The sequence below is a fragment of the Sebastes fasciatus genome, chromosome 5 (assembly GCF_043250625.1).
Source record: "Sebastes fasciatus isolate fSebFas1 chromosome 5, fSebFas1.pri, whole genome shotgun sequence".
Classification (NCBI taxonomy): domain Eukaryota; kingdom Metazoa; phylum Chordata; class Actinopteri; order Perciformes; family Sebastidae; genus Sebastes; species Sebastes fasciatus.
In genome coordinates, this window is record NC_133799.1 from 28,077,371 (window position 1) to 28,091,326 (window position 13,956).

At 38.6% G+C, this 13,956-nt stretch overlaps 1 protein-coding gene across 1 annotated transcript; it reads left to right on the forward strand.

The window, feature by feature from the left end:
- The first annotated feature begins 3,199 nt into the window (after positions 1 to 3,199).
- Positions 3,200 to 11,901, forward strand: LOC141768194 (valacyclovir hydrolase-like). Its single transcript, XM_074636273.1, has 7 exons — positions 3,200 to 3,462; positions 8,804 to 8,907; positions 9,028 to 9,194; positions 9,771 to 9,924; positions 10,034 to 10,165; positions 10,984 to 11,107; positions 11,259 to 11,901. Exons 1-7 carry the CDS (start codon positions 3,380 to 3,382, stop codon positions 11,347 to 11,349), a joined length of 855 nt encoding a protein of 284 aa, XP_074492374.1. The 5' UTR covers positions 3,200 to 3,379; the 3' UTR covers positions 11,350 to 11,901.
- Positions 11,902 to 13,956: the final 2,055 nt, after the last annotated feature.

Genomic DNA, 13,956 nt, shown 5'->3' on the forward strand with positions numbered 1-13,956 from the left:
ATGAGGGTTAAATGCCCAGAAAAACCCTTTTGTTTAAACAACTTCTTAGTGTGATCGATGGTGTCCTACATAAACACAAAACGTTCTGCAAAAGTTCAAGCAGTTTCCGTTATTTCACATGACAGATGTTCTATATTTTTCATTTTGTCTCTGCTCTTCTTGCTGGTTTGAAGTGGGTGGGAAGAGGTTGGAAAAAGGTTGTGGGGATGTTTGCTTATGGCGCCAGGCCATAGTCAATCACATCATCACAGTAAATGAATAAGTGAATACTTTGACCAGCTGGTGGCTCTAGAGGAAAGGGTCAGGGGATCACCAAATTCATGAATTCTGGTCACCATGAAACTCTGTACCAAATGTCATGGCAATCAACCCGATATCTGTCACAGTGTTTCACTCTAAAACAAAAATGCCATCCTGCTGGTGATGCTAAAGGAAAATCACGGGATCAACAAAGTCAGTATAGGATTCATCCTCTGGAGACCATTAATGTCTGTACCAAATTTCATGGAAATCCATCCAATAGTTGCTGATTTATTTCAGTCTGAATCAAAGTGGTGGACTGAACATTGACATACTAGCATTGCAAATATATCCGGTTTACTATTAAATAAAACCTCAAATCCTCACATTTAACATTGTTTTATCAGCTTGATACTTCGGGACTTTTTCGAATTTCATGAGAATTGCTTATAAACAAGCTCGGCTTTGTCGTCTTTGTGTTGTGTTCCTGTGTAAATGGTAAATGGACTTGCATTTATATAGCACCTTTCTAGTCTTCCAACCACTCAAAGCGCTTTATACTGCATGTCAACACTCAACCATTCACACACATGGCAGAGGCTGCCCTATAAGGTGCCAAACTGCTCATCAGGAGATAATCCCAATGCTCGTTCACACACCCTGATGGCAGAGTATCGGGAGCAATTTGGGGTGCAGTATCTTTCCCAAGGACACTTCGACATATGGACTGGAAGAGCTGGGGATCGAACCACCCGATCCAACCACCACGGCCGCCCTGTGTGTGGTTCAGTGTGTGGCACAGCTCAGATGCACTGACAGGAAGAGGAGAGTGGAGGCGTTTACAAAAAGCTGCCTGCCTGACTGTGTCACAGAAATAGTAATCAAACATTTCATTAATTAATAACTAATTGTACAATGAAAAATAGACATTAATACATTTGTTTACAACTTACCTTATTAATCTATAAATAGACTAAATTACAAAGCAATTAATATATATAAAACAGTCAACAAGTACTATGTAGAAATACATTAATTAATTCATAAATAAATAATTTAATTAAAAAATATATTTAGAAATTGCAGTAAAAAGAGAAATTGATAGAATACATTTCTTCAATGCTCCTGAACACATCATCAGTGATGTCACATGGGGTCAGTGGGTGTTTCGGATCTTTCAACATCAGACACCCAGCCATGGTTGATCAGACCATGTGTTCAGGTGGCATTCGCTCCTCCCCATGGACCTCCTCTCCTGATCCAGAGCCCTCTCGAGGCTTTCTCCGCTGCCTCTGTTATGTCCTTGATGGCTTTCCTCCTCTCCAGTCCAGTGATGCCCAGTGCACTCTGGGCTTTGTAGAGCGATTGCCCCACAAAAACCTCTGCCTATCAGGAGTAACTTTCAAGTTTGATGCCACTTTGTTTGTTACACCCAGCAGATAATCAATAGGTGCTACGTCTGCTACAACAAAACAATACCACACTGTAAAGTCCTTACAGACAGGTATTCAAAGGCTGCAACTAACAATCATTTTCATTGTCGATTAATCTGACGATTATTTTCTTGATTTGTCGAGTAATCGGCTAGTCTATAGGAAATAATGGAAAATGGCCTTTGTAATTTACAAGAGGCCAAGGTGATGCCCTTGAACTGCCAAAAACATTCAGTTTGCAGAGACATAAAACAAAGAAAAGCAGTAGATCCTCATATTTCAGAAGATGGAACTAGAGAACATTTTTTGGTAATGTTTGTTGGTCGATTGGTCCACCACTTTGTTCCAGATGGAATATCTCAACTATTGGATTGCTATGAAATTTTGTACAGATATTAATGGTTCCCAGTATAGGCTTCCCAGAGGATGAAGCCTACTGATGTTACTGACCCCCTGACGTTTCCTCTAGTGCCATCATGAGGTTGACATTTGTGTTTTTTATTCAAATGTCTCAACAACTACTGATTAGATGGCTGTACAGACATTCACGGTGCTCAGAGGATGAATCTTACTGACGTTGCAAAAAATATATACGATAGGCAACTGATCAATCAATACTTTGATTCATGACTGAATACCTGCAAAACTAATGACATTCCCTTCAGCATCAGTTGTACTTTTTATTTGGTGCTAATCAACAAATGATAACACGCTGAAATAAACTTCATGACTTTTAGTAATTTTAGTAGAATTTCTTGTAAACATGATTTTGAACTAATGATGAAATAATGTGTCAGAAATCTGATGTAGAAAATGACACATTACATTTTTGGGGTCTATTAGACAGTTAAATATAATGGATTTTTACACACTCTACAGTATCTCTGATTGGTGTTGACTGTACTTATTATCCAGCATTAGCCCTCCCAAATAAGTATCATAGTTTGTTCATAAGAGGTCTAAAAGGGAGTTTGAACTCTCTGGGGTCATGTCACCATGTAGGAGGATAACATGCTGTACATTTGTCTGTGAATGACATTTTGGCAAATAAAATGTTTAAATTCATGCATTGCCCATATAAAGTAAAACTGTATTTTATAAGTCCCATAGTTTCCTAACTGTACTCAGGACATTTCCTGGAAAGGAATAGTTTGGTAGTGAACAAAGTGCCCGGTTTATTACATTTTCAATAAATTCATTTCAATGATTTGCTAGTGTAACCTACAGTAGGGGAACATGCAAATAATGTGTCTACAGGCTAACAAACAACTCAACATCTATGAAGAATGAAGTTTCCAATATTAAACCAATATTTAGGGTTTAAATGTAACTTTAGGGAAACTACTCTATTAACTGTATCTGTTCCAGGGAAACTTCCTCTGAACTTATTAAGAAATGAAGGGATCTGTAAAATAATGTGTTACTGAAATATTTCCCAGTGTAATATAATTTATAAGAACCACGTGAATGTTGTAACCGTTCGGTTGTTTTTTTGTACTTTCGCTTTAAATGACGTGCAATCATGCAGCCCACATTGAGGCGACGCTCTTTGTCAATAAAGACAACGTGGAAAGTGGCAAACTGCATGCAGGCGGTTGAGGATTACATGATCGTCAGTCAGAAAGAGACTTTGTTCAATCTTTAACCACCTTAAAGAAGAGGCGCTGCAGCAGAGAGCTGCTCGGTCTGTGCGGACTCTCTGAGGAATGGCGTTGTTTTCACTCGGAGGACGTTTCTTTAAATGCAGAAGTGACATTAAGAGAGTCATGACAGCGATCCAGCCGTACTGGTAACTGCTTTCTGTTTGATATTTGCATGTATGGACTATGCACATTGAAATGTGGACTTTAACCACGATACTGCAGCAGTGAGCAAACAGGAAATGTCTGTCCTGCTGTTTGCAACATGTTCGTCCTTCTTGCAGAGTTTCTCTGAAGCCTTGTTTGATTTAAAGCCACTAGATGGCGCAGTATGTCCAGGCAATGTACCATGATTCAGTATGCACGAAATAATATAGCTGAAATTGTTATTATAATCCATAAACATAATACAGGTCCCGCTTTAAGAACCATTGTAGATATATTTCATCTAATCTGTGAGTAGTATCTTAGTTGGTGATATTGGTATTATTTTCTTCAGCAGCCCTACAATTATTGGACATTTTCAGAATTAAAAAATAATTTAAAAAAAAATTTTATTTAAAAAAAAAAAAAAAAATTCCATTATCAGATAAAAATACCCAAAAATATTTCTGATAATAAAAATGTTGATAATTGATCATGCACAGCCTAGTTTTAAATGTTTATGGGCTTTCCCCTCCAAAAAAACCCCAAAACATTTCTTAAACGAAAATAATTGTAATTACTATTCTATATTTTCTATGATCTCGAAAAAGGGTTCTTAAACTTATTAATCAAACTTTTATGGATAGCCTACTACTCTTATGATACCCCTTATCGGCTTTTATCAATGCTCTTATTGGTTTTTTTTCATTAGGCCTATTAAATAATTGCTTTTTTATATATATATATATATATATATATATATATAAAATTGAGAACAGGATTAGAATTTATTTATGTTTAAAATATAACTAAATATTGTTTCAGCAGTTTCAGACTCATTCTGTTTGAGCAGAATCGGTCATTTTTACAACAGCAAAGTCATAAACGAAATAATAAACAAACCTAAAAAATTCAATAAAATGATGAATAATATTCTAGAGTGAAGTTCTTAAAGAATGAAGAACACAGACATCAGTCAGTATCAGGGGTTGTTTGCCTCAGCCAGCAACTAAGTTTATAAGAATTTGCCAAATTTTAAGATACATGGCAAACTAAGATCAGAACAGTTAGACTATATACAGACAGCTTTTGTATTAGTTTGTTTGTAACCATTTTCTATTGGCCGAGCTAGCATGTTGTGCTTTCTTGTCTGGCGTTGTGTAATATAGCGGCGGTGGATGAGAGACTGAGGACAGAGCAGATTCAAATATGGCTTTTCTACATGTTTACATCATGTTTATGATTGTTGAACAGCTATTGATAATAGCTGTCAACAATTGGCTTTTCATAGTTATCTTCACTTTATCTACTGCGGCCTCTCTGCTCTGCTGCAGCATGATAATAAATTACACCAAAACATAAAAAAGTACAGATAAAAGAACCGATAATGTCGTAGCTTATCAATACTACGGTCTTTAATAATTTAGCACCGGTGCCCGCGAGGTACGTGCTGGGTGTGGATTGACATGCCGTTCCAACACTTTCACATCCCAACTTGTCACATACCGCCGCTTTGTCAAGCCCCTTGGCGTCACTTTATTTTTGTCATCAAAACCACTATAGTTACCCTTGGCGTCACTTTAGGATTAGGCAACAAAACCACAATAGTTAAGTTTAGGAAAGAAATTCATGGTTAGGGTTAAAACTACTACGTTTGTCCAGTGAAAATGATACTGAACGTTGTGAACACGGGACACGAACGAACAGCTGATTGTAACGTGAGGCACAGGACACGAACCGCAGTCTCATGGATGAAAGCCTGTTCCTCACAGCAGGAGTCATGTTTAACAGCAAGTCACAGCCACCTGGTGGTGCAAACTGAACATTTACAGTAGGCCGAGGCAACATAGCTCTAACAATGCACAACCTAGAACAGCGAACAAGAAGACAACAATGTCTCATTCATCATGATTCAGTCAAAATTACAAGAATGTTTAAAACAGAAGCTGTAATTGAGGGTAAAGGGGACCATGGTGTTGAGCATGTATCACAACCGCTGATCAAACATGTTCAAGGCCAATGAATCACAAGAACATTAGGCAAGGCAAGGCAGCTTTATTTGTGTAGCACATTTCAGCAACAGGGCAATTCAAAGTGCTTTACACAAACATTGAAGAACATTGCGGCAAAGTGCAAAAGAACATTAAGACATAATTAAAATATAAACATAAAAACGTTAAAGATTAGAAAATAAAAACAATCTCAAAATAAAAGCTATGATAGAAGCTAAAATAGAGTATAACACACAAGAATAAAAGCTCTAGTGCAGTATAAGATCATTATCTGGTTTAATAAAAGGCAGCAGCAGCAAACAGGAAAGTTGTAAGCTTCGATTTAAAAGAACTAAGAGTTGGAGTTGGTCCTGCAGTTTTCTGAGAGCTTGTTCCAAATATGTGGTGCATAGAAACTGAACGCTGCTTCTGCATGTTTAGTTCTGACTCTGGGGACACTAAGCAGACCTGAAGAAGAGAAAGCCTGAACATATTGATCACTGGTATTTTCAGTGATTACCTCTGTCTGATCATTTCTGTGCACAGGAAGATTACTCTCAAAGAATACACAGGAATGATCAGACAGAGCAACATCCATCACTACAACCTTGGAAATGTTCAGGCCCTTTGATATGATTAAGTCCAAAGTATGCCCCCTATTGTGTGTTGGCTCCGTCACATGCTGAGTCAGTCCATAGTTATCAAGAACCTGACAGAGTTCTTCGATGTTAAAATCACCAACAATGACTACACAGTGGAAGTCAACACAAATTAAAGACAGCAGTTCAGTAAAATCATCCAAAAAGTTTGCACGGTATTAAGGTGGCCTGTAGATATTCAGGAACACAGCTCGAGAGGAGGAGTTCAGCTGAAGAGCGACATATAAAAGAAGCAAAATGTCCATAAGATATCTGTTTGCATTGGAGGGGAATCATTAAACAATATGGCAACTCCACCTCCTTTCTTATGCATTCTAGTTTCGCTCATAAAACTAAAGTTGGGAGGAGTTGACTCGATAAGAACAGCTGCACTGTTATTTTGGTCTAACCAAGTTTCAGTTAAAAGCATAAAATCAAGCTTGAAAAAAGTTTTTCCTGCCAAAGACCTGCTGTTTAATAAGGCTAGCTTTAATGTGCTAGAAGCATTATTATTATTATTTTGGACACGGTTTGGCTGGCAAGGAATCAATGCTAAATTTGATGAATTTGCACAATCAGTAAAATGCTTCCTGTTTCTTCGCTGATTCACCATTCTTTCAAAACTGAGATTGATGAAGCTCTCGTCACACAGCTTGCCCTGGATACAGTCAGGTGTATCATTAGCCTTGAAGCCTGGACCACGGCACATATCAATTTGTATTTGCAACATTTTGTACACAAACATCCTTATCAGGCTGAGGAGACAGAAGCTGATTCCATCGTGAAGGGGAAGGAGGTGGTGGATGTCGTGGTTGTGAAGATTGTACCAAAGTTGTTCGAGGTGGACGCCGAGGGGGGATTATGGGAGAGAAAATGTGTGTACGGCAGGGAGTTAGTTTTGTTCTAGCAGTGACCAGCTCCTCTATGTGGACAGAAAACTCCAAGAGGAGGGAGAAAGGGTGACAAGCGAGGAGGGTGAACTGAATAGTGTTTGGGGGGGGTGAAGTAGGTGGTTCCTCACAGGCTTCGATTTTGGTGTACAGTGTGGAGGGGGGTGAAGACGCCTCCTCTTGTCTCTGCTGTATCCCATTATCAGGGCTGGCCTGGGGTGGGGGGTGAGATGGTTCTCCTTGAGGGTCCCTGGCACATTGTGTCGTGTCTTCCTCCAGTGGTGAGTCCTCTTGTCTCGCGTCCTTGGCAGACGGAACAGATGAGTGACGCAGGAAGTAAAGTAGGTTATAGTTGAACAGTTTTACTCCTGACTTGTTTAGGCACAGTCCATCTGCCTTAGAGAGATGTCTGCAGTTCCAAAACAAGTTTAAATTGTCAATAAAAATGCACTGAGTGGGATTTACATGCAGTTGAAAGCCATGTGTTTAATCCCAGCAACCTGCTGAATCTCTCGGCTCCTCTTCTGACTGGCGGCAGGGGACCACTGATAAACACCTGAGCATTCACAGAGCTGACCCGTGTTTAGCAGACCAGTAAAGTCCAGTTTCAGCACTTCAGACCCAATGTGCAGTACCACATTTTTCCCATTTGGGTGTGCAGTCACAATATCCAGGATTTTTTCTGCCAGATCAGAGACCATATCTTTGGGGAAACAGAGTACTTTGATGTCTTTACTCCACATGCTTTTCACATCTTTAACAGCAGCATCACCCACAATCTGAGTTTGAGTTTGAGGCCCAATTGTTAGCTTTCCCTGTAGCCTTTTACCTTCAGAGTTGCTTTGGGTTCTTACCCTGCTGTGTGAAGAGATGAGAATATCAAGGGCATCAGATCGAGATCCAGGGTCCTGCACATCTGTTCTCCAGTTGCAAACTTGTTTGTTGGGGAGGTTTGTTACTCATCCTTCCTTTCACAGTTGTCCACGGTTGGACCTTACTTTGTACAGGGGTTGATGAGGCACTATGCTCGGATGCTAATGCAGGCCAGCCGGTCGCATCACATATCTGAGAGTGCTGGGTTCTGCCTGTAAGTTTTCCTCCCATTTCCCAGGGACATGATTTACGCTTTGGCTTTGCACCAAGAGAGTTCCAGGGAGGACTACTAGTTGATGTATTTCCCTGTACACAGCCCCCTTGCTTCTTGGTGGTCTTGTTGCTGCTAATTAGCTTTCTATTAGCCTGTTCCTGTCCACTGTTTTGAGTCAGTGGTAGAGTGGTTTCATTCCCATATAGTCCATTCACCTCCACATTCACTTCGAGCCGGTGAATTTTTGTTTCCAGCACTGCAATCTTCTGTAGAAGTTTGTGGTAGTCATCCGTGGAGAAGGGAGGCATCTTGCTGCTGATAAGCTTTAGCCAAGCACCTCGCTCCCGTTCATTATAGTAGCCTACAGGCTTGTGCTGCTGATAGACAGTTTTTTTAAAATAGCGGTTTCTTTCATAAATTAAACTCCCAGTGATTTATAAGTATCCAGGACCCGCTTTCCAAAAATTTAGTAGCGAAAGAAAAATATTGCAACGAAAAAAAAAAGAAAGCAAAGCGGAGAGCAACGCAGCGAAGTGGAGAGCAACGCAGCGAAGTGTCTGCAAAGGAGGAAGAGCCGGAAGCGAAAACATTAGGCCTATAGTGTTGTTGTTATTGCTGTAATTCTTGTCATATTTGGTTTTGCTGTAACTGTCAAATGAAAGCCAATATTTTTTACTATTCTATTCTTATCCATCACCATGACAATTACTGCCACAGTCTACCTGTCTCTTCCCCTGCAGCTCTTCGGTGGTTTCAGGCAGGAAGCATGTTAATGGAGTGGATCTGTACTACAAGCAGACAGGCAGAGGGAAACACGCTTTAATGTTGCTTCCTGGTGCTCTGGGTAAATAACACAGCTCTTCTTAAACTGTCTGGCAAGATCTCTCACACACATACTGTATCTCTGCCTCATGTCCTTTATGTGTGTGTCCTCTAATCTTGTGAAAACCCTTTTCCACCACAGGATGCACTCGGACTGATTTTGGACCTCAGATGAAGTCACTGAATAAGGAACGCTTTACTCTAGTGGGCTGGGACCCCCGTGGTTACGGACAATCCCGCCCCCCAGCCAGAGACTTCCCCCCTGACTTCTTTGAGAGGGATGCAAAGGACGGAGTGGATCTGATGAAGGTCTTATCAATCTGTTGATCACACAAGGATGATAATTATTACAATCTGAATTGTAGAGTTTACTACAGTAAGGAGCTCCTGGGGGATGATATGGTGGGAAGGAACATGGGTTGGGAACACACAGCTTATTAATCGATGCCCTCTGTTTAGCAATCTGTGCACACAAATGTTCATGTCGGTATGTTTTTTTTTTCCTATGCCTCTGTGCCAATTTTAGTGGTCAAAGGTGATTGTGACCTCACAAAACACATTTTTGACCATAATTCAAGAATTCATATGCTAATTATTACAATTTCACACAAATGTCTAACAGGATACTATTATGTAGTGATCACATTTTTGACAGATATGGATGGAAACTGCAACTTGAGTTGTTGGCAGACGCATACAACCATGAGGCGGTATTTCTAGTTTACCATATGTAATTCACCATCTAGCAAATATGTGCTTCGATCACCTAATTGTGTGATGAGAAGAATGGAAGCTAATCCGCATCTGTCTGTTCAATATTTTAATGCATTTGTTACATGAGAGACTTTGTTAGTGATAGTATAGTATTTTTTATCTTATTGACAGGCATTGGGCCATGACAAGTTCTCCCTGCTGGGTTGGAGTGACGGAGGAATCACTGCTCTGATTGCAGCAGCGAAGAACCCCGACCTGATTAACCAGTTGGTTGTATGGGGATCCAATTCGTTTGTTTCCCAGCAGGATCTCAAACTTTACAATGGTAATCTGCCAATGTAATCCCAAACAGTGTGAACTGTGCATGATGTAATCTGTTTTAACCGTGTATTGTGTGTCCTTGTGTGTGCATGGTTTTCTGTGGGAACACATAGTGGTCCGTGATGTCTCACAGTGGAGCGTGAGGATGAGGAAGCCAATGGAGGAGCTGTATGGAGCAGAAATCTTTGCTAAAACCTGGGGGGCCTGGGTGGATGGGATCGCACAGTTTGCAAAAAGACCAGAAGGTACTGAATCCATGTTGTTATAGACTCATTACATAAGTGAAGTTGAAATTGATAAACATTAGAAATAATAAAATCACAAGATGGAGGGGAAATAATGTAATTAATGCAATTATAAAGGAAGTTGTTTTATTGATGATGTTTGTATAGTATTGATGATATATAAATACTGTGATTTTGCAGTGTTTACCATAGTGGATGTGTAGTAAGAAACACAGAACTGAGTGAATTTAGGTTGGAAGATATTTATTTCTGCCACGAGATCACTATTACTTTTATAAACAAGGAACATATGGAGAATAAATATGAGATGCTCCCTAATTTTGTTATGTTCTAATAAATATCAGATGTAAAGAGTAAAGCCAAAATGTTTACTTAAATTTGCTATTGATAATATTGAGAACATTCAGCTACTAGATTTTGCACTCTCCCTCCCCCCTTCCATTGCATTCACTTCACAACTAGTGGTTGCCAGTTCGTTGCACAACCTGCATATTTTATGGTCGAGTGGAGTGAGACTCAGACAGACATGTCAAGTGATGAATCGTTCATGGTAAAGTGATGAAGTCATTGTGTGCTCACAAGCCTTGTTGTAATTGAGAACCGAACATCTGATATCTTCCACAGAGATAAACAAAACATTCATTTAGGACCCATCAAACTTTTTAAAATGATTAATTCACAAGCATAATTGTTTTTTTCAGAAAAAGTCGTACTTTTATTCGGCACCTTTCTAAAAGCTCTGTAGACGTATTCTTTTTAAAAAACATTTGTCAACGTAAAGATATTATCAAAAAGACCTTTAAATGTCCTCTGGTCAGGGAGTATCTGCCTGGAGCTTCTGCCCCTAATCAGCTGTCCAACCCTCATCCTCCATGGAGAGAAAGACCCCATGGTGCCCAGTTTCCACCCGCAGTTCCTCCTCAAACACATTAAGGGGTCACGGTGAGACCGCATTCACACACACACACACACACACACACACACACGCACACACGCACACACGCACATTTAAACAACAATATTACAATTACCTCAAATTCAGGAAACAACACATGTGACATGTGTATAAACCCATTTTTTGTCCCAAATCTAGACTACACCTGATGCCAGAGGGTAAACACAATATCCACCTGAAGTACGCTGATGAATTCAACAAACTGGTGGAAGACTTTCTGGAAGACTGATCGATTAATTAACACTGTGAACTAATGTCTGATCATTTTGTGGAGAGGTATCAGGGTGCAAATATTTACACAATGTCTTAATTTTTCTTATTGATTATTTAATTTCTACTCTGTTTTCATGAGGCATTAACTGTTAAATACTGTATATTTTACTTTAAAATGTCAAAGTTCATTTCTTTTAATAATTTGATTTATGAAACAAGTAGAGGTGAGTTATTTCTCAAGTTATGTTACTCTGTAAAATTTGCTGTAATTGCAACTAATACAATGTTAGAAAACATCCACTAAATTTAAGCTATAATATACAGCTGTATCAATAGCTATAACCTTACAAAACTGAAATTAAGATATTGTAAAATGTTAATAACATTAGTTGTTTATTTTGTACCTTACAAAGCACAGTAATATAAAGTCATGAAAAGGCAGTGACATTAGCTGCTAACTTTGGCGATTACAAGACTAATGTTAATGATGTCACATTTAAAAGGATTTATTAGCAATAAAAAAATCATTGCTTACAATTTATAAGCCCTTATTAAAGTGATACCAAAGTTATAACATGTTGAATTATGTTAAATGTTTAATTTACACAATAAGCAGTGGTGTAATGTAACCAAGTACATTTACTTAAGTACTGTACTTGATTAGAATTTTGAGGTACTGGTAACTTATTTTATTATTTCTATTTTCAGTCACTTTATACTTCACTACATTTATTTGCATTATACTTTTATATATATATATATATTTATATATATATTTATATATAAATATATATATTTATATATAAATATAATACATCATAATGTATTAGTTGTTTTATATTGTGTATTAATAAGCCATATCTGCAAAGTAACTGGTAAATAGAGTTGTAATATGCATATATATGCATTTAACATATATATATGCATATATATATGTATATATACTGCATATATATTGTAATATGCATGTTTATATATATGCATATATATGCATATACATATATATACATGCATATTACAACTTTAGTTACCAGTTACTTTGCAGATTTTGCTTATTTATACACAATATAAAACAACTAATATGTTATGATGTATTATTATGGAGCTCCACATTTACCAGCTGCAACATTAATGTGATGAAGACATCAATGCATCACTAATTATAATCCAATTATATTATTCTGAAATAATTGCATGAAATTCTGCATGTACTTGTACTTTTAGTACTTTAAGTATATTTTGATGCTCATACTTTTGTTCTTTAACTTAAATCAATACAACCGTGTTGAGAAAACCGCTAGTTCAATGTCGCTGGGCATCACCACCCTATACCATTAGTGTTACTTTAATTGACGGCCAAAACATAGCGTTAGGTGACAAAAATACTCAGTGCCCATCTGCCCTGCTGGTCTTGTCTGGTTGTCTTTTCCCTTTTTATGTTTGGGATACATGTCCATGTAAGAGTAAAACTGAAAAGCAATTTGTCTAATCCAGTGTAAACGCTTTTTGATTTATTGGGGAAAAGTGTTACAGCTGTCCCTGGTCTCCCCTATGGTCATTGCGTTGTCGAGTGCAGATTCATAGAACTCTAGTCTGCGATGGTAACTGATGCTGAACACCTAACCTGCTCCGGAGCAGGTCATGTTTCATATAGGAGATCAACTCGCATAAAAGCACTGCCTACAGACCAATTAGAGCTCAGTACGCAGAGCGTATGATAATATTACACAAATATGAAGAAGTTAGTCATAATCCAGACTAAAAGCAACACAGTTTAAACTGACAAATGCAGGAAGGACAGCTGGCTGTATGCTGTGGGTGCTTACTGCTTTGAATTATGTTTTTATATTTAGAAACATAATATTTTTTACATGCTTTATGGTCCGTTTCACACCGCCGGAGTCGGGGATGCAGCTGAAAGAAGGCTCAAATACTCATACACGCTACAGTATTTCATTACCAAAGGGCATAATAAAGTGTAATGGTTTCATCCATTATATTCTCAAAGTTTTGTATAATATCACTGCCCTATCTAGACAACTATATCTGACTTGAGTATTCCGTTACATTAATAAGTCTGTTCATTTATGCATTCACAAATTCTTTGCTAATTGTCCTTCCTGCATTTGGCAGCTTCAACCGTGCTATTTTTATTCTGGATTATATGTTTAACTTCTATTTGTCTAATATTATAGTTTGCTCCTCTTCTGTAAAATGTGACGCTCTGCTGACAGTAGACTTGTCCATGTTTACGATTGGTCATATGCTGCAAACACCGCCCCTTTTATGTGAAAGCGCTCATAGCCAGATTGAGAAACCCTGGGTTGATTTACCGAGTTGATAACCACCGTCATAGGACCGCTTAGCGAGATCAGGGTTGTTAGGGTTAGTTAAGCCAGATAACGAGAAGATACCCTGGGTATGTTGAATTTGCTTCTCAGTACAGGCCACTGCTGTGGTGCTTGTGTGTGATGTGCTGCAGATGAGCTTGGCTGATTGGCTGAGTGGATGATTGCTCCGGGGAGCTGATTGGTTCCAGCCTCCAAGCCTGAGGTTTAAAGGGCCGGCTTCCCTCAGGCCATGTGGGCTTACTTCTCTCCAATTCCAGCCAGACTGCTTACTT